Below are 26,445 nucleotides of genomic sequence, written 5' to 3' on the forward strand. Positions count from 1 at the left end.
TTCTTCTTCTTCTTCTTCTTCTTCTTCTTCCTCTTCTTCTTCCTCTTCTTCTTCCTCTTCTTCTTCCTCTTCTTCTTCCTCTTCTTCTTCCTCTTCTTCTTCCTCTTCTTCTTCCTCTTCTTCTTCCTCTTCTTCTTCTTGCTAAAACTTTAATCCCAAGGATTCCCACAAACATATTACAAATGACAGCATGAAAAAGCAAATCTTGCTCAGTAACTGAAAAGGTCAGCTTTACAGTGCACCCTCAAACTGATAGGGCACTGGTAGATACCTAAGTTTTACATTTCCAAATAAAAACATTACAACAGCTCTGCATCTGTATGATGCTACCTTGAAGTGACCACTTTGAAAACCGTTAGAGTGTGGTTCCCACCCTTTATCTTCTGGCTTGTGTTCACAGCAGCTTTACAGACTGATATCCATTTCACTCACAGTGCCACCGTGTCTCAGCTATTAGAGGCACTACAGTTATTTTCAATCCCACCCGTTGCTTGATGTCATTAGTACATCACACTTAAAACTGGGCAGGACCTAGGTTTATTTCAGTCTATGAAAAACTAAAATTCAAAGAAAATTCAATCTTGCTTAAGGGAGCATTGTAAAGTAACAATTCTTGATATCACATACTTCACAGGATCCATTTAAAACCACAGAGAATCACATCGCTTTGTGTGTCACTGTTCCAAGAAACAAAACAAACTTGAACAGCTAAAACATTTTTAAAACGTACCAAGCTTATGAAGTCTCAAACAAAACTTTAATTTCCTATACCTACTCCTGTCAAATGAAGTTATTTCCTGTACACCACTTTTGCAAACTAGTCTTTATTTCTTTTCATTTGACATAGATCGTTGATGTGATCTAAAGAAGTATAGAGATGGCTTGTGATTTCTCTCAGGAGACAGAGACCTTTATCTTATCCTGTCTCTAGAAAGTGGCCTGCTCAGGCTTTGGGAAAAGCATCTCCTAGGGGATCTGTGTGGAAGTGGAGGACTCTTCCTGCAGTAAACATCTCAAGGAGGACAACCCTAAGAGAGAGGTGAGTCACAATTCTGACTTCTCTTTTCACCATTCGACAGTTCCAATTTTATGTGGCAGCTAGATGGTGTTCCTCCACCCACACACTCCAGAGTGGTCCATAATAGCCAAAGACCTGTTCTAATTCAGTCTTGTCACCACTGTTTCCGAGATTACCTAAATAAACCTTACAGTCCAAGGGACAGGAATCACGATGCATTTGGAGATCCTGAATTCAAAAGGCTCAAGTTCAAATCCTAGCAGTCTGACAGACCCACCAGCTTCCCTCTGGCTCTGCTCTCACAGATGTTCTCAGTCCTGCAGCATCCATGAAATGGCCTTTATGAAAGTCCTTTAATGATCACAAAAACACATGCATTTGGATTGCAGGGTTTTTCCAGTATAGAGTCTCTGAATGAGGATGTTAAAGGATTTCCCCAGCCCTGACACCAGGTGCCACATAGAGAACAATTATTTTTTTCAACTTTTTTCCTTCTGGTGAATTTAAAAAATTTTCCATAATATATCCTGATTACAGTTTCCTTTCCCTTTATTCCTCCAAGTTAATCCCATCTAATCCAAATCCACCAGGGATTGAGAGGGATGTACATGGATCTTGCTGGTAAGGGAAAATAGAATAGAATAGAAACCTTGTAGGTGGACTAGGAGTGGGTGGGGATGGGAAGAACAGAGAATCAGATGTGAGCTGGGGAAGCATAATACGGAGAGAGACAATTGGAACTGTGTACATTTGGAGAGCCATATGTGAGCTTGGTGGAATGGAAACTCCCTGGAATCTACAAGGGCGAACCTAGAGAAGAATCCTAGTAAAGTGAGATATGGAGCCTGAACCAGGCATCTTCTCTAACCAGGCGAGTCTTCCAGTGGTGTGATTTGTACATCAACTGAGCTACAAATCCTTTGACCTATAAGATGTCCTGCCTGCAAGACATGCTCAGATGAAGGTGGGGCAGAACTTGTGGGAGTGGCCAACCAATGGCTGGCCTGTCTTGACACCAACTCCACAAGAGAAGGCTTACATTTGACACTGCCTAGATGGCCAGGAACTAGAGGCTGGATAACCCAGAAACCTAAGATAGAACAAACCGTGACTGCTATGGTTTAAAAAAAAAAGCCATGAAATTGTTCCTGATGATATTCTGCTATACTCATAGACCACCATCTAATATAATCATCATCAGAGAGGTTTCATTCAGCAACCGATTGGAGCAGATACAGAGACCCACAGCCAAACATTAAGTGGAGGTTAGGAAACCCTGTGGAAGAGGGGGAGGAAGAATTGTAAAGCCAGAGGAGTTGAGGGCCCTGGAGAACCATACCCACATGATCAACTAAAAAAGGCTCATAGGGGCTCACAGAGACTGAAGCAATAATAGGAAAGCCTGTATGGATCTGAGATAGCTCCTCTGAATATATGTTATGATTGTGTAGCTTGGTGTGCTGGTGAGACTCCTAACAGTGGAGTGGGGTGTGTCTCTGACTCTTTTGAGATCCTTTCCCTCCTACCGAGTTGCCTTGTCCAGACTTGATATGAGAGTCCGTGCCTCGTCTTACTCTAACATGTTATACCATGTTTGGATGATGTCACTGGGAAGCCTGTTCTTTTCTGAAAGGAAATGAAGGATCAGTGGATCTGGGGAAGAGGGAATCTGGGGAAGAGGAGGTATGGGGGCGGGAGTGGAAAGTGTAGAGAGAGGAAAAACTTCAGTGGTGCTGTGGTATATAAGGAAAGAATAAATAAATAAATAAATAAATAAATAAATAAATAAATAAATAAATAAAAGTTATCTCCAGGAATAATGTTTTGCTTCTTATTGGAATCTCATGAACTCTGCCAGCTGATTCATCTCTCACCCAACTCTGACAACCCTTGTGAGTTAAATCTCATTCTATAAATGTTAGAACTTCTATGCCTGAAATGCTTAATGTAGCTCAGGGTTCATTGTTCACTCTCCTCAGTCTTCCTTACTACATGGTACACTTTTTCCAACCTTGAGCTGAAGAAACCTAGACTAATAAATAAAGGCTAACATTCATCCTCAAAGGACCAAAGCTCTACCATTCTTGTGGAAGAGCTGTTTCTAAAGTGACTGTTACCTTCTGCCATACCGTAAACAGGGACTCTAGCCAACTTAATTTGGGGTCATCAAGTGTCAGAGGAAGACAAAGCATTTAAACAATACAGTGCCATTGATAACTACTGAAGAATGTGTCTTTTTTTTTTTAATTTGTTTTCAGAGTGGTATTTTTTATTTTTATTTTTATTTTTATTTATTTATTTTTTTTGTCTTAGCTGAAGAGTAGCTCCAGGAAGTTCTCAACTGCAACAAAGCAGAAGTGACAAGTCTGTAGACAAGTGACAAGTCTCAGCAGCAGCTGAGCAGTGTTCCAACCATAGGTCTTTCGGGAGACATCTTCCCTGAAGATGTTAGTATTCATCCAAAAACGGAAAATTAGGGTGGCCTTCAAATCTGCAACGACAAAGAATGCATACATAATGCAGTGGGTCGTTCCATGTCTACAGGAGTGATTTCTATGAAGCTGATTTTCATGTAAAAGTATAAAAGTTTCTTTCCCTAAGGCATACAATCTTCCTTCCTTCCTTTCAAAAGCATTGCTTTCTACTTGAAAGGAAAACAATAGATAATTGATTCAGATTATTGTTATTCTCCTTTCTCTAGTACTCAACAAATAGAAAATAATCAAATGTTCAAACATGTATCTATCAAAAACAAACAAAAGAACAAACAAACAAACACAAAGAAGAAAAGCTGGAGAAATGTCTCAGTCTTTAAAATCACTGGCTGCTCCTCCAGAGGACCCAGGTGCTATTCATGACACCTACATGGTGGCTCACAACGACCTGCAACTACAGTTATAGGGGATACTATGCCCTCTTCTAACCTATATGGGGCCTGGAATACATGTGGTACACAGACATACATATAGACAAAACCCATACAATTAAAAAGCATTTAAATAATAATTTAAAAATAATGTATTTTAAATACAAAGATTGTCAATCCTTTATGTTAAAAATCCTCAAGGAAAGCAAACATTGTTCTAAACAAGAAACCAAGGACTAATTGAAAATGGTAGGATGGCTCGGTTGGGGAAGGCTCTACCTACCAATTGACAACCTGAGTTTGATTCCTAGGACCTATATATTAGAAGAGAAGCTTCTGTGGCAAGTAGTCATCTGATCTCCATGACATGTGCCCACACACATACATATACACATAGGTACATATAAATAAATGTACCAAATTAAAAATATTAGGAGGAGATATAGTTATTGATATTTAATTTCTTTTGTTTTCAGTTGCATTTGTTTTTATGATCTTAAGTCTTTAATTAATGTTTAATTAATGTTTAATTAACATTTAATTAATGTTTTTATGATCATTGAGTCTAAGGACTGTAGAAAGATCATTAAAGAATCTGGTTCATTTCGGCTTAGAATTTTTGTAAGGATCCTAAGTATATGAGTGAGTGGTTCTCTGACTCTTGTGCCTGCTCTTAGGGTTCTTTTCTTTCTGTTGGGTTTTCTTGTCCCACATCAGTGTGGTGTTTTATTTTTATCTTATTACATTCTATTTTGGAAAGCAAAATAAAGATAACTTACTTTGTCCTATTATAACCTATTTTGAAATGATTGGTTGTTATCTCTTAGAAACCTTTTTTTTTTGTAATAAGAGACAGACAGGTCATGGATCTGGAGAGGAAGGGAACTGATGAAGAACTGGGAGGAATATAGAGAGGGCAAAGTGTAATCAGGATGTAGTGTATGACAAAAGAATACAATAACAAGAAAACAGGTGAAAATATTTTAAAATTAAATGAAAATAATGAAGTCCATTGTCATAGTAATACCATATAATCAGACAAAAATAAATGTGTATGTTATATTTACAATTAAATATCTCTAAATAATTATGAGTCTAAATAAATTCTTCTAAATCAATAAGAGTCAGATGGAATAATACCATATTACATAAATACCAGTATTTTGGAGTATGCACTGCCCAGTTTTTGTGTGTTTAGTGGATTTGTAACTTAACACTTCATTTTCTAAAGTAGTGCTGTAAATATAATGTCTAATATACTGCCATTTAATTTCAATTTCAAAATTATCACTCATTAGCTACTTGCCAAATAAAGTATAGTGGCTTTGATTCAGACATAGAAACAGTATTTGTTCACAACAAAAATCTCACATCCAATGAGTTAATCACCAGGCCAAGTCACACAAATTTTAAGGAGTTAAAAGATTATTTCCTGAGAATAATACAAATAACATCTCTGTCTCTTTGAAATATGTACAACTTTATTGATATTTCTGTATACTGTTAAAAATAAAAACATACTAGAAATTTTTATTAAATGCTATTTTGCATTATGCTTATAATTTTGTATATTATTTTTTATTTTGAATTAATTTTTCCACTGCTTTCCCTCATTCATAATACATCTTGTCTTGAATTCTATTGCCTTATATGTAGAATGAATGATATAGCTTCTTGGGCTTTAAATTCTCTACAGCAGTTTCCATATAGTATCATTTTTTTAAATATGTGTGTGTCCCTGTACATGTGTGAGAAGGTTTATTCATGATTACAGATGCATATGCACATAGACACATATGCCCATGAATGCAGAGGACCTAGGAACATTTAGGTGTAATACTCAAGAATGTATTCACCTCTTTTTTGGGGCAGGGTCCTTCACTGACCTTGTACTCACAGTTAACATAGAAGGGCTGACCTGCAAGCCCAACAGATCCACATGTTTTCACCTTCAGGACACTTGGATTACCAGAGCACACTACTGCACCCAGGTTTTAATCATATTTTCAAGGCAAGTGCTTTACTGGACTGAGCCATCTTTCAACATATCCCTGGGTCTTCAATGTCTTCTCAATAATTTCTTAGTACTCTACATTGACCTCTTAATATTTCAGAAAATCTACCATACCAAATGTACTATTGAACACATCAAGCCAGCAGCTCTCCAACCTCAATATTTAGTTCCCAAACAAAAAACACATCAGGAAAGAAGTCGTTTTTCAAACTATTAAAACCATTGGATTTCCTGACTGCAGTTAAAAATTTCATATGCAGATGATGACATAGACTCCAAAGTTGCGGGTCATATATTTAGGAAGATCAAGTGCTAGAGGAAAATACATGGTGGCACGATATTGAAATTAGAAGTTTTCAATGGGCTCCTTGATATGTCTGCTGTGCATATTCACAGGACATGCAGATTCAGGCCACCACAGGGAAGATGAAAATTCAATAGTGCTGTGGACTTATCCAGCCTGCTCCTCAAAACAGTATCAACCTTCAGGAAACAACAGATAAAGATGACCCTGTGTCTTCTCACCCTGCTTCTATAAGACCAGAACTCAGAACAGACTAGAAAGAATTCCAGAAATTCCTTTTCCTGATCCAGGCTCTGATTTCCTCTACCTGATTTGCATTTATTGTGATAATTTTACAAGCATTCCTCCTGAAAATAAATGGAGTAAACATGTTATTAAAGTCACTTACATTCCACCAGCTATGTACCGCAAATTTCTGTTCAGGTCATCAAGGACTTTCATATCTTCTGGACTCAGCTGGAATTCAAAAACCTACCACACAGATAGAAAATATTTTTACAATTTACATATTTAGACTGCATGTTTGCCAAGCTGCACATTATAAATGCACCAACTGAACTAGGAAGAAGGGTGCATGACAAAATGCTTGAAAATTTCTCAGCTCTCATAAAATACAAAGATTAAGCAAAACACTCAAGTGAGAAATTAAACACCAAGGACAGCATCATTCAAAATTCTTCCACATATTGAATCCATCCACAATAAACAGACAAGGGAGATTTGAATGAAATATGAGGAGGAAAGAAATCTGGCACATTCAGAAAAGAAAAAGATACTTAGAAGATCTAAACCAGAAACAAAATTGTCTAAATGTGTGATACAGTTCAGTAATTATCATGTATATAGTTTTATTTTCATGTCTGATCAAAGAACACTCAAAATAGGAAAATGTTATTTTAAGCATCACTTACACCGACATTCTACTAATATTAATGTTATTCAAAGTAATTAAGAACTGGCTTCCATGGATATTTATTTAATATACTTTAGGAAGTTTGATCAACTGGATAATTTATAATTACTAACACATTGAAATAAATGGGCCCATATGTCACTAGTATTGATCTTAAAATCAATTCAAAGAATAAAAATAGCAATCATATACCAACTTACCCATTTAGTTGACAGACACAGATGCAAAATCACCTGAATATTTGAAAGTTATTAAAACAAAAGTGGGATATCAAGAAAAATTACAGAATTATCCTTTTTATGTATAAATGAGACAGAATAGAAGCAGAATACCTAATATGAAAATTACAAAAGGTAAAGAACTCAGGAAGTTAGATTACAACAAACCAAATAACCCAATTTTAAGATTGGGCACAGAACTAAAGAGAGAATTCTCAACAAAAGAATCTAGAATTATATGAGAATCACTTCAAGAAATGTTCAACATCCCTAGTCATCAGAAAAATGAAAATCAATCTGACCCTGAGATTCTACCTCCCAACCAGAATGGCTAAGATCAAAAACCCAGGTGACAGCACATGCTGGTGAGGAGGTAAAGAAACAGGAGCACTCCCCCATTTCGGGTGGGCTTGTCCAACTACTCTGAAAATCAATCTAGCATTTTCTCAGAAAATTGTAAACAGTCACATAAGACCTGGTGATACCACTCTAGGGCATATACTCAAACGATGTTCTGCCACACCACTGGGACAAGTACTCCACTATGTTTATAGTGGATTTATTTGTAATTTCAAAAAACTACAAACAATCCAGATGTCCCTCAACTAAATAATGTATATAAAATGTGGTTCATTTAAAAAATAGAATATTACTTAGCTATTAAAGACAAAGACATCATGAATTTTGCAGGAAAATGGATACAACTAGAAAGTATCATCCTGAGTCAGATGACTCAGATCCCAAAGAATATGTATGGTATAAACTGACTGATAAGTGGATTTAAGCCATAAAGTACAGAATACTCATGATACACCCCACAGACCCAAAGAAGTTAAAAAATAAGGAAGGTCCAAGAGTGGATGTTTAAATCCCACTTAGAAGGGGCAAAAAAGAAATAGTCATGGGAGGCAGAGGGAAGGGAGAAACCTGGGTGGGAGACGGGAGAGATAGGGAAATAGGGAAGAAGGAAGAGACAGAAGAGAGGGCCAGAGGGGCACAAGAATGAATGAAAATCTGCAGCTGCCAAAGATAAAGGGTAGGGTTATCTTTAGGAAGTCCCTGAGACCTGGGATTGGAGAAACTCCCAGGAGTCAAATGGGGGGAACCTTAACTGAGATGCCTAATAATGGGGACATGGAACCTAAACAGACCACCTTGTATAGCCACGTAAGCTTTCTAGTAGAGGGTTAAGGACAACAACTCGCCCATAAAATTTTGACCTAAAATTTGTTCTGTCCAAAAGAAAGACAAGGACAAAGATAGAGCAGGGATTGAAGAAATGGTCAACCAATAACTGACCCAACTTGAAACCCATCCCATGGGCAAGCACCAATCCCTGACACTGTTTATGATATTCCATTAGACAGGAGCCTAGCATAACTGTTCTCTGAGAGGTTCTACCCAACAGCTGGCTGAAACAGAACCAGATACGCATAGCCAAACACTGGACAGATGTCAGGAACCCGTTAGGGAGTGTTAGAGAAAGGATTGAAGGCCCTGAAGGGAATGGGAACCTCAAAGGAAGACCAACAGTGTCAACTAAACTTGACCCCTGGGAGCTCTCAGAGACTGGGTCACCAACCAAAGAGCATACACAGGATGGATGAAGGCCGCTGGTACATGCGTATATGTAGCAGAGGGCTGCCTTGCCTTAACTCAGCAAGAGAGGGAGCAGCTATCCTACAGAGACTTGATGCATCAAGGTTGGGTGACACTCAGGGGGCCCACCCTTTTCAGAGGTGAAGAAAAGGGAGGATGGGGTGAAGGAGTGTTGGGAGTGATGCCCTTGGAGCCCTCCATTATTATCATTATTATGGTTACAACTAAGTATGACTGGGTTCTTGGAAAATCCCCATCCAGCTGCAGAAGACTAATATAAAACATAATAATATGATAAAGCTGTGACCTTGCTGAGAAATACATCTGACGTCAAGAATGTGATGATCTGTAACCTTTCTGAAAGACCAACATCCTGCTGACTAATAGATATGACAAACCTGTGACTTTTCTGACAACCTGTCAACAACAGCCAACTCCCTGACTATCTGAATATTGTGTCCTTGGTCTGTGTAAATGTTTCTTACATCCCTCCTCCCTCTTTACCCATGTTATGGTATAAATTCAGCCTTGGGGAAAAATAAAGTTTTCGCCTTGATCAGACTCTTGTCTTGGTGTCCTTCTTCGCATCCCTTGTCCCCCATTCTCTTCCAGGCACCCCCAGACCCATCATTTACAAAGGAGTCTGTCAAGCACAGGATGGGGAATCTTTGGGGATATAAATAAATAACTAAATAAATAAATCTAAAAAAGTACAAAATAATTTGTAGACTGAAAATTATCTAGTCCAGTGCCTCATTTCCAAATACAAAGCATTGCTTCACTCACATAGGGTTACTAAGTGCACTGCCAATGCAATGCTGAGACTAAAATCTACGTTCAGTCCAATTCTAATCACCATTGTAGCAAAAACATGGTGCTACCACAGAATAGGACATAAATATTCAGGTGTATATAAAACACGTAAGCATGGGAAAGTAAAGTAGGAGAACTCAGCTCATGCAAGGCTCCTGCTTTGCCAAAGAAGTCCATATGGTGAATTGACATGAACAATTTTGAAGCCCACAGTCTCACTCATCACCTTCATGTTCTCTTTGATCCGCTCTTCTTTGAGACTGGTGTTAAGTACCACAATCCCACGCTGCAACTGATGGCGAAGGGCAATCAAGGCTGGAGTTTGATTGTATTTTTTTGCCATGGAACTAAGAACTGGTTCATTCAAGAGAACAGGGGAGTTCTGGTCTACCCTGAAATGAAATGGAAGGAGGCTAAATTTTTCAAGCTATAGCATAGAAAGAATTTCCACTAAGGTGGAAATAACCACTAAGGTGTCCATAGGGAACAGGGTTCCCCAAGTGTGTACCTGGACATGTGCAACATCATTATCATCTTTTATTTTTTCCAAAATGCAAATTCTCTCGACTTGAAAATCACTTGAATATAGACTTTGAATTGCAAGACTAAAGATATGCTAAAAATGACTATTAATTTGTGATTAATTGTAATAAACTTGTTACCATCCGTTATATCGTTGTGTTCCCAGAACTCCATAGGCAACCAGTATAATGCCATTTGTCTTGCAGAAATCCAGCAGTTTCATTTGGTTGAGATAAAGATGGCATTCTACCTAAAGATGAATGAAGAGAGTATATTATGTGAAATTGCACATTAATATAAAGAACATATTAAAATACAATAAACTGAATTTTAAAAGCCTATGCAACAAAGTGTGAACTAAATATAACAACAGCAAGACTTAAGTACCCCTACTCATTCTAATGAAAAACTTTAATTAATTGCAGTAAATCATTAACAATGAAATGAAAATAGAGGTTCCTGAGCAGTAGAAGGGGGTTGAGGGTGGGTTGGGAAGAATAAAATAAAGGATGAGGGAGGGGCTTTGACTATAGAATATATTTGAACTTTCAAAAAAACACATACAATCTTTAAGTGTTTAAAAGAAAATATTGGATATTTGTCTTAGGGTTGTCATGCTTGAACAAACACCATGACCAAGGCAATTCTTATAAAGACAACATTTCATTGGAGCTGGCTTGTAGGTTCAGTGATTCAGTCCATTATCATGAAAGTGGGAACATAGCAGCATCTAGGCAGGCATGGTGCATGAGAAGATGAGAGTGCTTCATCTTCATCTGAAGGCTGCTAGCTTCAGAAAACCAGCTCCCAGAGAGCTAGGATAAGGGTCTTAAAGCCCACACTCACAGTAACACAGATACTCCAACAAGGCCACACCTTCTAATATTGCCATTCCCTGGGCTGAGCATATAGAAACCATATTGATGGTTGTAATTTCAGAATTTTGGAGGCTGAGTGATATATCCTGTACTTTGAATCTATTCATTCTCACCTATTCCCATTCAATTCTCCAGATTTAAAAAAATAATAATGTCTATGTTCTAGGGAACAGTTTTTTAAAAAAATAATAATTTTGAGATGACCCAGATTTGCATTAAACCTTACATGCAAATAGCCTTTTCCTGTATGAGGAGTCATAACAGGTTCTAGATGTGGAACAGAGAATGAATTTACTAAGTTTTGACTATTAAATAGCATGAACTTGATCAAACACTAATAGAGAAAAATCTATAGACTGAAACAGCCAGATGGGTTGGGACATATTTTTAGCAAGAACTGAAAAGAAAAATATCAATTCAAATAAGTGAAGTAATTCAAAATCAATAATTTTATTATAATATGCACACAAAAGGGATAATTGAACATAGAAAAGGTAAAAGAAATATATATGTCATTATCAATTGTCGTTGCTATAGGAATTCCTTTTTTGAGACATTGACCGCAGGTTATAAACTTTACTTACTATGTAAATTTTATGCGGTATACAATCAAATCAGAAACAACTCAGAAAAAATGGGAGAATTAATAATGTCAAGCTTCATACCTTTCTTGGGAATATTCCCAAAAGATGCCCCAACATATAACAAAGACAGATGATCCACTATGCTCATAGCAGCCTTATTTATAATAGCCAGAAGCTGGAAAGAACCCAGATGCCCTTCAACAGAGGAATGGATATAGAAAATGTGGTACATCTACACAATGGAATATTACCCAGCTATCAAAAACAATGACTTTATGAAATTCATAGGCAAATGTATGGAACTCGAAAATATCACCATGAGTGAGGTAACCCAATCACAGAAAAACACACATGGTATGCACTCACTGATAAGTGGCTATTAGCCCAAATACTCGAATTACCCTAGATGCACAGAACACATGAAACTCAAGAAGGATGACCAAAATGCGAACGCTTCACTCCTTCTTTAAATGGAGAACAAGAATACCCTTGGGAGGGAATAGGGAGGCAAAGTTGAGAACAGAGGCAGAAAGAAAACCCATTCAGAGCCTACCCCCATGTGGCCCATACATATACAGCCACGCAATTAGATAAGATGGATGAAGCAAAGAAGTGCAGGCTGACAAAGAAGTGCAACCGGATGTAGATCTCTCCTGAGAGACAAAGCCAGAATACAGCAAATACATAGGCTAATGCCAGCAACAAACCACTGAACTGAGAACGGGACCCCCGTTGAAGGAATAGAGAAAGGACTGAAAGAGCTTGAAGGGGCTTGAGACCCCATATGAACAACAATGCCAAGCAACCAGAGCTTCCAGGGACTAAGCCACTACCCAGAGACTATACATGGACTGACCCAGCGCTCCACCTCTTTGGTAGCAATGAATATCCTAGTAAGAGCACCAGTGGAAGGGGAAACCCTTGCTCCTGCCAAGACTGAACTCCCAGTGAATGTGATTGTTGGGGGGAGGGCGGTAATGGGTGGAGGATAGATAGGGGAACACCCATAGAGAAGGAGAGGGTAGGGGTTAGAGGGATGTTGGCCTGGAAACCGGGAAGGGGAATAGCAATTGAAATATAAATAAGAAATACCCAAGTTAATAAAGATAAAGAAAAGAAAAAAGAAAGAAGTGACACGTTAAGGTAAAAAAAATATTGTCAAGCGTCAACAAAATGACTAACTCAGTCAAAATTTTTGATAGATCTCAAATATTATGTGAAAGTTAATCATAAAGTATGAATCCCTATTTTGTAAATATGTTGAGCAGAGGTCACCATAATTTCAATGGAGGAAAACATGCTAACAAAACGAAAGCATCTTAGACCAGCATTACTTCACAGTCAAATGGCACATCACTAACAGTTGGACAATATATCAGTATGTGATACTTTATTGATTCCCATGTGAATATCAGAACATGAAAAGAATTTTTTCTGGAAAATGCTTAAAATTGGTGTAATGAGCCATTCAAACTTAACATATAATTATACAAGCTTGGAGTGGTAGAAAATATTTTTTCATTAAAGCATAAATACCTGAATCTGCAGAATTTTAAATGTTCTTCTTAGATGTCTTTTCGAAAAGGGGGGATGAAGATGAAAAGGTAAAGTATGGGAAAATATTTGGAAAAGAAGTGTGAATAACAATTTTACCTCAGCGAGAGAAGAACTACCTCAGATCATTTGGCAGACATGGAAATTTAATTGTGAATTGATTAATTCATAGCAGAAGGTGGGGTGGAGAGATTGCTCAGTAGTTAGAGTAATTACTACACAAGACATAGGCCTGGAGTTCAGACTCCAAGAACCTACATAAATCTATGATCTGAAGTGCAGTCTGCCCATATTTCTATACATTCGTGGAAGAAACACAGGATCCAAGAAGCAACCCAGTAAAACTAACCTTATTCAAAATGGGTTTGAATAAGAGACCATGCTTCTTAGAACAAGTCCCAGAAAGATACATATGACATCAACCTTAGACCTCCACATATACATCTATACACATTATATATACACTATAAGCACATATATAAGATTAAAAACCATATAGAATAGGATGCTATAAATTGTACATTTCCATAGTACAAATACAACCATAAAAGAATATGTATCCTCATCCCTAGGAGAAGTTTTAGCATATACCACCACTTCCCATATCTGACTTTTACTTGTCTACTGAAAGTCATTATAAATACCTAAAAGAATGGAGCCGGAATACAAAGAAATTATTTTAAAACTCATTTGACTCCATGAATCAGGAGAGTGTATTGAAATATGATCAGGAACAAAGTCAACTGAAGTGTTGTTCAATGCTTCTGAGTATTTAATTTTACAAGCTCAAAATAATATCACAACAAAAAAATAAACTTCTTTCCTCTCACCTGGATGAGAATTGTAGTCTGCTTCATTTAATTTTAATGTTGCTTAAGTTGTGGCCCATAATCAACAAAGCAAATGAGCCTTACAGAATCCTGCCACATGTTATTGCCACAGAATCCTTGTTTCCTGGTAATCTCGAACTTTCTCAATCCTTCCTGGGTATTGTTCCTTAATAGCTCCCTCTCCCTGTTAATCATTGCCCAATCTTAATACATTGAGTATAAGTTCACCTTCCCCTTTGGAATGTGATTATAGACTATGGTCTACCTTGATCATTCTTACCTCTCTACAGTCTATCAAGAAAAGGATTAACAAATATTTTCCTCTACGACTATCAATCAACCCACAATCAGATATCATAAAGGCCCTATCAATAACACTCTGCTATTGGATTGTACTTTCCCACAAATCTAAGATGAATGCTAGAAGAATATCTATCAACCAACGCCAAGAAATGATTCATGGCAAATGAAAAAGAAGAGGCTGAGGATCCCCACCTGGTTGCACACAGGCTTGTATTTGAGCCCCGGCTTGTTCAGGATCTTCTCCAGCTGCCTGCGGTTAAAGTTGGACACCCCGATGGACTTGGCCAGTCCTGCATCCTTACACTTCTCCATGGCCTGGGAAGAAAAAATAGTCACAAAATACTTTCTAGATTGAATACTTATTAGATTTTTACTATATTAAAGCCATGAATGTGACTTCAGATCTTACACTAAAGAGTCCTTGGAAATAGCTTCAGTTCTTAGGACAGAAGGTACACTCTACTCTCATAAATAAAATTGGGTCCTGACTTTTCTCTGTATGCACTACCCCTGGCCTATCTAATTCTAGTACTCACCTCCCAGGTAGCACAGAGATCTACTGTGTCAAATAGTAACTTTCCATGTTCATCTACTGGAAAATTTTCATCTCCTGGCTAGAATAGAAGCAAATGTTAAAATAACCTCTCAACAAATGCCTTTTCCAACCAATAGAAATGCTTGTAGGTAAAGGGAGCGCTGAGAGCTAAGCCTCCATATGATAGATGGGTCATATTTAATGTAATAATATTTATAATATATTTGAGTTTTATGAAACAGCCTTCAGTGGTAGGAGTCTATTTTCTTACGTGTATTATATGTTTTTATAAACACTGCATCTCTGGGTCATTATGTAATGTGCTTGTTGACTCTTATGATCGTGTATAGCTGAAAAACTTGGTGGATAACCAATATGAGGTCTCTTCCCTGGGAAGAGTATCTAACTTGCTTTCAGCATTCCTTAATTGCCTATAGAGAGATTTTGTTTGTTTGTTTGTTTGTTTGTTTGTTGTCGAACATTATTCACCATTAGACTTTCCCCCTTCCACCTTAACATGTCTACTGGTCCTTGTTCATATCTTCTCTTATCAGCACATTGGTGAAATTTCATGGGTATAGCTTCTCTGACATCTCTAGAATATGTAATCTCACAGCAAACTTTCTACTCTCCTGGACCATAAATATCATTCTTTCCTCTCCTTTACTGTGATTCCTGAGCCTCAGGAGGATTTGTATTTTAGATGAATAGAAGCTGTAGGTACCACATCACTAAGTTGTCATAATTCCAAACTATACTCTACAGGAAATATTTCTGGAAATTCAAGCAACATACTTTCAAGGCCATCGGAAAATGTATGAGATACAGGTCCACATAGTCCAACTGAAGTTTCTTCAGTGAACATTCCAAGGAAGATCTCACCAGTTCTGGGTGAAGGCTCGTACACCAAAGCTACAGTTGAAGATGAAATCCAGATTGAATTAATGAATTCTAATAATTTAATCATTTGCTTTATCTAATACAAAGACATTTTTTTCTACTGATTTGAAGTTGAAGATATTTATAGGCGGAATACTCTACTTCCACTCAAATGACCTTTAAACTGACCTAGCCATGCAAATCTCTACTGTGAATTAATCTTTGAAATTACTCAATACACAACATTTTAATTGAGTAATAATAATAATCTTCTTTGTCAATTATATTTCCCTGGGTTGAAAATGCAAAGGAAGGGTCTAGTGCTTTTACCCAGGTAACTCACTATGGAAGAGTTAGTTGCATGAGTGTCTGCATATGTGTGTGATGTTTTTCTTATGCAGTATGCACATATGAAGGTCAAATGTCAATCTTGGATTCCTATCTCTGTTACTCTCTGTCTTATGTATTATTTAATTCATGTAACTATGGGAAAATATTTCCAACGTTTTGTTGTATATTACACATAATACAAATAGGATTAGTTGTATCCTACTTAAAATTGAAAGTCTTATTTTATGTTCTCATATTAACAAAGTTATCTAAAATCTTCAGAGTGGTAAGAACTATTAAAAAGCCATCCAGGAGATAAGCAAGACTACTCTTTCCCTTAGTCCAGTTTACAACATATTGCTATGAACTAAGATGTTGAAATGAGAGTCAAAAAATTCATGAATCTAATGACAGCAATAATGAGAAAGCCATTCTCTGTTACTCAACACTATACCGAATGCACAAAGCATATGAGGAAATGATAGATAAGAAAGTACAATTCACTAATAATTAATGATCTAATCATATGAGCATCTCTTCAAATATCATTGTTCATTCAGGGGTAAATTATGTAAGTAGTACCTTTGATGTGTAAAATATATCTTCTCTCCTTGTAGTGCCATTGGCAATCTTCTCTCGGATGGCCTCTCCTACATGATCTTCGGTATTGTAGACAAAAGCAGAATCAAAATGATGGAAACCAGCATCTATAGCTATTTTGGTGACCTCCTTAGCTTTACTCTTGGGTAACTAAAGAGCAACAGAAAGGTAGCATTTATAAATGGGTATTCATGATTCAGAATGTTTTGGGGCACAAAATGTGACCTTTTCTGGTATCATCTTTCTTCTGTCTTTCAAAGTAAAAGTTCCAGCTAACATTAAGATTTTGGTCTATGAGGTAACCAGAGTTAAGGCAATCTGAGAACCTTTCGTTTTTGGCCATTTCGGGTTAGTCATTGTCATAAGAGATGTTCTATAGCACCTAAGATCTGGAGTTGCTATAGGGAATCATAAGAATATTAAACAGAAATTTACACAAGAAAATATGCTCCATTTGACATAAAAATTGAATGCTGTTTAAGGGAATGAGTTTATAATCCAAGACCCTACAATTTAGCTCAAAGTTCCAAGAGGAAAACTCTTTGGTGATTTCCGAATACAAATGGCCATCCCTACCTCTCTATACAACTGGCATTTGTGAAAATCTAATGGACCCTTCAGTTTCAAAACAACTAATTTAAGAAAATAACTTCCCTAATCTGTTAGTCTGTTCCTAATAATCCTCCCTTTCCACTTTCTAGCCTTAGCTATGAATATACAGTTTAAAACACATAACCTGTGTTCACTTGACCATGAATCATTGAGTGGCTGGGCTTATAGCCATTCTCACAGTATGACATAAACATGAGTCGCTATCTCTGGCATCAAGTTATATCTGCACTACCTGGTTGAAGAAGTTTAAATTCTACCTTTTGTTTCTTCCTAAAAAGTTAATTCTTACACATTCTTATACAATGGATCTTCTGTGAGTTTTCCTACAAGAAAGGCAGATAGAGCACACCAAGTTGCCTGAACAGTGAATTCACAAAGTGTTCTATGAGGTTTAAATGAATGCTGTGTAGTTTCTACTGTAAGACCTTTATTCCCAGTTAGTTACATAAAGCACTTGACTTAACCAGTCCACAAATCCTGTCTCCAAATTGAAGTATGTCTATGGGAGTCCTTGTGTTTTTCAAGGCAGTACAGTTGCCATCCACATAGAAAACTAGTGTTCTTTTTACACATATGATACCACATCCTGCTACCTCCTCTGGAGACCATTCTTACCTTCTTTTGGATTCTTTAAGTGCTTCCAATTTTCTCCTGCCCGTCATTTTACTTTTCTTCCACAGTTTAGAGAATTCTTGTCTTTGTTCTTCATTAATGTACTCTGGGCACTTTTAACAACACCCCAGTCCATTGGGAGGACTCAAAAAGTTGAGCACTTATCAAAAATCCTAATGACCCTTTCCAATTCCTGAGATCCATACTAGGGAAGAAAAATGCCCAAAGTCTGTTGAGCTCTGTCCTCTACAATGATACCATAGCAAGAATGCATCATGCATTTGAACACAAAGAGAGGGGGGAAAAGGAAGGAGAAAGGAAGGAGGTGAAAAGGAGGAAGGATGGGAAAATAAGAGAAGAGAGAAAACAAATAAAATTTAAAAGAATAAATTTATAGGCTATAAGAATGAATTCAACATTATAGGAAACAGTCCTTAGACACACACACATCCTCAGTAAGGCTAAGCCCATTACCAGAAAGCTATTCTCATTCCAGGAAAGTGAAACCGACAGTTCCACACTTTCCCTGCAAAGAATTGTTTGCCCCTTTGCCTGTTAAATCCAACATGTTTGAACACAGATCAGTTATGTCTAAATGTCACCGCTAAGTTCCTGGTTTTTGCTAGGCCATTGTCACAGTTTTATTTCTAGCTGTGTCTCTTGCATCAAGAATAGTTAATTAATTTAGTTCTTCCACCAAATTCCATTACAACAGCATTGGAAAGGCAGAGGGAAAGGAAAGGTTAAAGATCCACATGCTTGATAGTGAAACATTAACATCCAGAAAAAGAATACATGAAGACCTTTACTTAGCCCATACACTGCAATTAAAATGAGATAGTCAAACTCAAAGCAGAGCAGCAAAGTAAAGGGCTTGTACGTCTTATTAAAGAAACTGTATTGCAGCAATATCTTTACCAGTTGGCTCTATAAAAGCACCAGAAAGTGAATGACTTTACAAGTCAGGCATACTTACATTAATTCTGATTCTACTTCTTCTGAACCCTCAACAGCAGCATCACTACTGGTCTTACCTCTGAAGGCATAGCAGTTCCAAAACCCAGCACCGGAATGAAATGACCATCGTTCAGTTTCACACAATGACATTTGGAGTTCATGGTTTGCCACTCTTCAAGATAAGCTGAATTGACTTGATGTTTGCCTTCACAGGACACTTAAGTAATGCTTCTGCTTTCCTGGCAGGTGTTGAATCTACATCATGTGTAGGAGTTAATCTGTTCCCACAACTGAGAATGAAATGAAATCCAGTTTACTTATTCATAAGAATGAAAATTCTTTTTGTTCTTTGTATTGAAAATAGGCTTTTTTGTTTTCTTTTTATTTAATTGCTTATGTATTTACATTTCAAAAGTTATCCCCCTTCCCAGTTACCCCCTCTCTCATTTCCTCCTCCCCCTGCTTCTATGAGGATTCTCTCCCTCCCACCCACCCACTCCTGCATCACCTCCCTGGCATTTCCCTACACTGGGGGAATGAGCCTTCACAGGAACAAGGGCTTCTCCCACTGATGCCCAACAATGCCATTCTCATTCCATTTCTGTTTTAGAGAACAGTTCCAGGGATAAAGATGTTAGCTCTGTATTAAATGTTTAGGAGAAGTGGTAACGGATGTGTTCAGTCATTGCTTTTCTTTATTTAGAGATTTCTGTGAGTACATGAATTGGACTGGCTGCTTGGGTTATCTTTCAATGGATCATATGTTCCTTATTTATCTATGGTAGCTCATCTGTGTCTAGGAATTTATCCATATTATTAAGATTTTACAGGTTTCAGATAATAAAACTTGAAGTACCTCCTAATAATTCTATTTCATTGGAATCTGGAGTGAACTCCCACGTTTCATATCAAATTATGACTTTGGGACTTCTGTGTTTTTTATTTTGATGAATATGGCTAAGGCCTTAGCAGTCTTGACTCTTTTGTTTGAGTTGCTCTAGTCCACATTCATTTCTGCCTTTGATTTTTATTATCTCTTGTTACAACTTTTGTTTTTTTCAAGAACTTAATGAGTCTCCCTAGGTTATATATTTGAGAATTTTATGATATTTACTTTTCAAATTGGGATAGGCAGTGCCTCATGTCTGTTTTTAAAATATTTTTTTTAATATTCATACATGCATGTGCTTGGATCAAATCTGCTCTTACAACAATTTAATAAATGTCACTGTGGTGTTCCTTCCTGCCTTAGACAATTGAAGTTCCTAAATGAAAGACACAACATACACAGCCTTATATTTTAATGCGCCTTAAGCAGCACAGTAGCTGGGCAGCTGCTTGCCCTCCATGCAGTTAGAATCTACTTTCTGTTTATAACCCCGTTATTACTATTTCATAGGGGTTCTCCTACTCCAACAGGCCAGTTCAAATGGCCATGTTTTATGGCTCAGCTAACCCATGGTGGATCCCTTCTCTCCGGCACTCTCTTCTAAGGTCTCCACCTCGTGGTCTTTAACCTGGGAACACACAATCCTGGACTGATTCTCTCTCTTCTTCCCAACTATTGGCTGCTGGCATCTTTATTTACCAGTCAGAATTAAGTGGGAACAGTGTCCCTCAGTGTCTTTTGTGTGGACTTTCTCATGGAAACAATTTTTTGAGGGACCCAAATTAATATTGGAATACAAGCTGCAGTAGGCCAAACCTACTACACATCTACTTTTCCATTCACATCCTTCAAATTCCTTCCTTACCTCTCTAACCCTTTTCCACTCAAACTTAACATTCTCTTTCTCCATCCCCCCTCCCTTTCCCTCTATTTCCCTCTCTTTGTGCAATGAATCCATTAGTCCCACTTGTACATGTGTGGGTATATGATAGTCTTAACTATGTAGGAAGCCTCTCAGGACCTCCATCCCTAAAGGAAAATGACTGCATTTCCAGGCAACCATCACTTGACCATAGCTTCTCAGTGAGTATAAGCACTTGTAACTATAAACTTCCCTCTTAAAACTTTCTTGCCTATATGAAAAATATTCAGATCATCTATGCTTTCCTTTTTCTTTAATTCCAGGAACTTTTAACTCCTTCAAGGATCCTCCAGTCATCTGGAAGTGGGTTGTTAAAGAGTCTGTATTTGTTTAGTTTCCATACTTTCTTTCTATTGATTTTTAGTTTTATCTCACTACAATCTGCTAAGATACAAGAGTTGCTGCTTTGTATGTAATAATACTCCACTTGCGGCATTGAATGTAATCTATTTTTGAATAGGTTCCACTTGAGGCCGAGAATATGTATCCTGTAACTGCTGAATGGAATATGTACCTATATGTAATGTTCTTTGATCTGTGGTATAGAATACTTCTTATGTTTCTTTGGTGACTCTTTGTCTAGATGACCTATCTAGATATGCCCATGATACATGGAAACCTTTGCTGAATCAGGACATATCTAATCAATCATCTGTCAACATTTGTTTTGTGAAATTGGATATCATAATAATTGACACATATATTTGTACTTACATAGGGTCATGGGTATATGCCATATGCCATGGCTCAACATAGAGGTTAGAAAAGCAGGGGTCAATTCTCTTCATATAGCATGTGGATTTCAGGGAAAGAGTATATACAGATTTCCTGATTCAGCTTCATGCATCCTTTTCCACTGAACTATATCATCTTCCCATGCTTAATCTCCTTGACAATTTTTTTCCTCTACTATTATAAAATAACATATTTTATATCTTACTCTGACTACATTGAGGTTGAAATAACTATTATCAGCCATCTCCATAGCTATACCACTTGTGTTTACTTATAGACTTTCTTTTCAATGCTATGTCTTTTACTCTGTGAGGATCTGAGTGAGTTTGGTTTCCTGAGACAAAGGTCACGTTCAATCAGTCTATGTATTTTCATTGGTTAGTTGAGGCCATTTTATACTTAGGAATATTGTTGAAATTGTTAAATACCACTGAAAGTTTGTTGTTGGTTTCTCCCCTCTCTCTCTCTCTCTCTCTCTCTCTCTCTCTCTCTCTCTCTCTCTCTCTTTCTCTCTCTTTCTCTCTCTCTCTCTCCTTCCCTCTCCTGCTCAGATCAAGAGTTTGCTAGCTTTAAGTACTAGACATGGTTAATTACTCCCTAGTGTCCTTTGTTTTAGCCGCCCATCTCATAAAACATATGCTTTCCTCTTCTGTCATGGTGGAGACTATCAGCCTTTGTCATTCATATATGCCATCAACTTATGTACCACATGCAGCATCAGCTCCCTTCCTCAATTGTGTATGGCATCTTCTTAAGCATCATAAGCACCAGCTCCTTGGTGCACATGAGCTGCTTCTCTAAAAGTTATTTCTCGGTCAATATAAAGAGATAGCTTTGGCTGGAAAGAGTAATCCTGGCTCGTGGCTGTTTATTTTTTTCCAGAGCTTGAAGCATATATCTCCAAGTATTCTTGGCTTTGATAAGAGAATATGTATTATTATGATGTTTCTGCCAATGTAGGTAAGCTGATGGTTTTCCATCCACATTAGTGTTGAGTGTTGTTCTGCATTGTTGGCACCATGACTTACACAATGTAACTGAGAGTTTTCTCTTCTTATTCTATCTGGTGCTTGGAATAATTCATCTGTTTCAATGTCTACTTATTTCTATAGATTTGGAGAATTTCCAATCACAGTTTCTTTAACTAAACGTTTTATGCATTCTTGTTTAATTCTTTCTTTTATTCTGTGATTTGTTTTTTCATCAAAGAGAGTGTGATTTTGTTTATTTTTCTTTCATATATCTTACAAAATATTTCTTTGAGTTTGTCCTCATATTCTTTCTTCTGCTTGATTGAGTCTGTAAGAGATCGTATCCTCTCTATTATCATCATCTTCATTAATTATTGGTAGAGGTTGCTGCTATATATACCTGGATGCCCTTGAACTCTCTGTGTAGGCCAAAATGGACTTACACTTCTAGAGATCTGCCTGCCTTTTTCTCCAAAGTGCTGAGACTAAAGGTGTGTACTCACATGCCTGGCCCCAAGGTATTATGTTTACCTTTTGAGATGTTTTTTCACTTCCAACATAGTTGGTTTTTTTCTCTATTCCATTGGTGAATTATCTTCCACCTTTTCTGACTTTTTCATACTTATTGATGTGTGACAATGCAATTTTATCAAAATATTTTCTACATTCTAAGAAACTAGGATGTTGAACCTCACAGCCAAAGTTATTAGCACACCTTGAGGTTACTTAAGTACTTAGGGCTACCATATTACTCTGTCCCCAGCATGTTTATTTAACCCGTTTTAAGAAATTAAATATAAAAATCACTGTGACCTGCCTTGGTTTTGCTGTGTAATCAATTTTACAAGCTAAGATTGTACATAGCTGTACTTTTTAGTTATGTACTCTTTTATCACTTGACCTAGATATCGCAGGTGGATCACTTCCTGGATGCAGGATATATGGAAGTTGAATGTAACATTGTGAGATCTACTATAAAATACTGAAAGCAACATTTACAGATATTGCTTGATAAATACTGATGTTTGGTATCTGATTCAAGTGGACTCAGTTGGAGATAGTGACTTAATCCTATATATTAACTATGTTAAATAGTTTTGATATGTATACCATCTTTCCACATTTGATGTTTTCTGGGCTGTTCTGTTGATAAAGAGAATCAAACCCTCCCGTAGGGGTAGAAGAAATAGATAATAACTTACACAGAAATACACAAAAGAGATGTACTCAGTCATACAACAGACATATATAGACAGAATAGATAAAATACAGGGACAGACTCAACCTTCAGACAGGAACCAATTCAGACTCAAGCAACAGGCAGCAGATAGAAGACAAAGGGAGCATGGAATAGAGGTCTCAAATCTGGACTTGCTGTTGTTTAAGTGACTCCAAGAGAACTTCTTTTGCTTCTTCCCTTTATATGATACTGATGCATTATTGGTAACTCAGAGTTAATCTCTAATGTGTATAATCCACAAAGCTATTAGTTCATTCATCTGCAGATTGCTTTTTCTCTATGTATCTTTTCTCTCCATGCCCCAGATTGAATTCACCTGCTCTTTGTCTCCTACTACACAATCATTATTACCAGAACAATTTAAATCCTCTGGCCTTTCACCAATTACAGCATCTGGTTGTTTCATAATTAAGAAGTTGCATTTACAAGGGTCATGCTGTTCTGTCCCTGTTTCTTGCATTGGCATGTTGCAAGGTGTGATTTTGCTTTGACTATATTTTATTGCAGATGCCAGGACAATTCCAAGAAGAGAAAATAAACTGTTGTATTGGTAACAATTATAAATGTGAACAACAGATAAAAAACTGAAGAATTGGAGTCACCACTCACCTCAAGTGCAAAACTATCCATCTCACGTTATTGTCAGTTGCTGAGATGTGTCCCCAGCTACCAAGGAGGAATCTATCTTTGCCTATTCACTTTCCAGCCTAAAGTAAGCCTCCTGGTGCCTCTATCTTTTAGCTTGCTAGCTATTGCCATGGGATCAACCGGAGGTATGTCTGATTCTTCCTTAGTTAAACTGAAGTGTCATGGCATGCAGTTGTTTCATGATCTTAGGCCTCCAACATAGTTTAGTTTTTAATGACATTATTTTTGAGTCATACACTATAAGGAAATAGGGTGTCCCTCAACTGCTAATCCACCTTCATGAGGTCTTGAAGAGGTAGAAGGAACAACCATTCAGAGCCTGCCCCACATGTGGCCCATGTATATATAGCCGCCAAACTAGATAAGATGGATGACGCAAAGAAGTGCAGGCTGACAGGAACCGGATGTAGATCTCTCCTGACAGACACAGCTAGAATACAGCAAATACATAGGCAAATGCCATCATTAAACCACTGAATTCTGAATGGAACCTGCGTTGAAGGAATCAGAGAAAGGACTAAAAGAGCTAGAAGGGTCTTGAGACCTCATATGAACAACAATGCCAACCAACCAGAGCTTCCAGGGACTAAGCCACTACCCAAATACATGGACTGACCCTGGACTCCAACTGCATACTTAGCAATCAATAGCCTAGTAAGAGCACCAGTGAAGGAGAAGTCCTTGGTCCTGCCAAGACTGAACCCCCAGTGAACGTGATTGTTAGGGGGACAGCAGTAATGGAGGGAGGATGGGTAGGGGAACACCCATATAAGAAGGGGAGGGGGTCTTCCTGGTTGCTGCCGCTGCAGAGAGCCCCTGGGCAGCACCCCACGAGCGAACCTGAGCCTCGGGACCACAGGTAAGACCAAAATTTCTGCTGCACGAAAGCTGCCTGGTGAGCTTGGGACACACGGAAGCAGAATTTCTCTAGCACCGGGCACGTTCTGTGTTTAGGGGAAGTCCCACACCCGCGGATCCCGGCCCGCAGCAACTCTCTGCCCCCAGACCCGGTGAGAGAGAGACCCAATCACCTGGTCAGGTGGGCACTCCGGAGGCTGCAGAGCGGAAGAGACCACCAACACTGCTCACCCCTGCCCACATCCCTGGCCCAAGAGGAAACTGTATAAGGCCTCTGGGCTCCCGTGGGGGAGGGCCCAGGAGCGGCAGGACCCCTGCGCCTGAGACACCGCCGGAACCTGAAAGAAACAGACCGGATAAACAGTTCTCTGCACCCAAATCCCGTGGGAGGGAGAGCTAAACCTTCAGAGAGGCAGACAAGCCTGGGAAACCAGAAGAGACTGCTCCCTGCACACACATCTCGGACGCCAGAGGAAAAAGCCAAAGACCATCTGGAACCCTGGTGCACTGAAGCTCCCGGAAGGGGCGGCACAGGTCTTCCTGGTTGCTGCCGCTGCAGAGAGCCCGTGGGCAGCACCCCATGAGCGAACTTGAGACTCAGGACCACAGGTAAGACCAAATTTTCTGCTGCAAGAAAGCTGCCTGGTGAACTCAAGACACAGGCCCACAGGAACAGCTGAAGACCTGTAGAGAGGAAAAACTACACGCCCGAAAGCAGAACACTCTGTCCCCATAACTGACTGAAAGAGAGGAAAACAGGTCTACAGCACTCCTGACACACAGGCTTATAGGACAGTCTAGCCACTGTCAGAAATAGCAGAACAAAGTAACACTAGAGATAATCTGATGGCGAGAGGCAAGCGCAGGAACCCAAGCAACAGAAACCAAGACTACATGGCATCATCGGAGCCCAATTCTCCCACCAAAGCAAACACGGAATATCCAAACACACCAGAAAAGCAAGATCTAGTTTCAAAATCATATTTGATCATGATGCTGGAGGACTTCAAGAAAGACATGAACACACTTAGGGAAGCACAGGAAAACATTAATAAACAAGTAAAAGCCTACAGAGAGGAATCGCAAAAATCCCTGAAAGAATTCCAGGAAAACACAAACAAACAGTTGAAGGAATTAAAAATGGAAATAGAAGCAATCAAGAAAGAACACATGGAAACAACCCTGGATATAGAAAACCAAAAGAAGAGACAAGGAGCTGTAGATACAAGCTTCACCAACAG

General features: G+C 38.2%; 1 protein-coding gene and 1 pseudogene across 10 annotated transcripts in view; both read right to left on the reverse strand.

The window, feature by feature from the left end:
* Positions 1 to 824: 824 nt before the first annotated feature.
* LOC148000263 (serine/arginine-rich splicing factor 3 pseudogene) lies at positions 825 to 1,237 on the reverse strand (annotated as a pseudogene).
* Positions 1,238 to 3,224: 1,987 nt separating this feature from the next.
* Akr1c2 (aldo-keto reductase family 1, member C2) overlaps positions 3,225 to 26,445 on the reverse strand; it is a 48,260-nt gene continuing 25,039 nt past the window's right edge. For 2 of the 10 annotated variants that reach the window (XM_087590212.1, XM_087590210.1), the window contains 9 exons: positions 19,019 to 19,231; positions 16,743 to 16,910; positions 15,747 to 15,863; positions 14,953 to 15,030; positions 14,609 to 14,731; positions 10,408 to 10,517; positions 9,972 to 10,137; positions 6,591 to 6,673; positions 3,225 to 3,509 (listed from right to left, as the gene is read on the reverse strand). In XM_087590212.1, coding sequence (XP_087446338.1) covers positions 3,467 to 3,509; positions 6,591 to 6,673; positions 9,972 to 10,137; positions 10,408 to 10,517; positions 14,609 to 14,731; positions 14,953 to 15,030; positions 15,747 to 15,863; positions 16,743 to 16,910; positions 19,019 to 19,102 — 972 coding nt within the window. In that variant the 5' untranslated portion in view covers positions 19,103 to 19,231 and the 3' untranslated portion in view covers positions 3,225 to 3,466. 10 annotated transcript variants of the gene reach the window in all.

This window comes from Rattus norvegicus, chromosome 17, assembly GCF_021556685.1.
Source record: "Rattus norvegicus strain SHRSP/BbbUtx chromosome 17, alternate assembly SHRSP_T2T, whole genome shotgun sequence".
In the NCBI taxonomy this organism is placed as follows: Eukaryota; Metazoa; Chordata; class Mammalia; order Rodentia; family Muridae; genus Rattus; species Rattus norvegicus.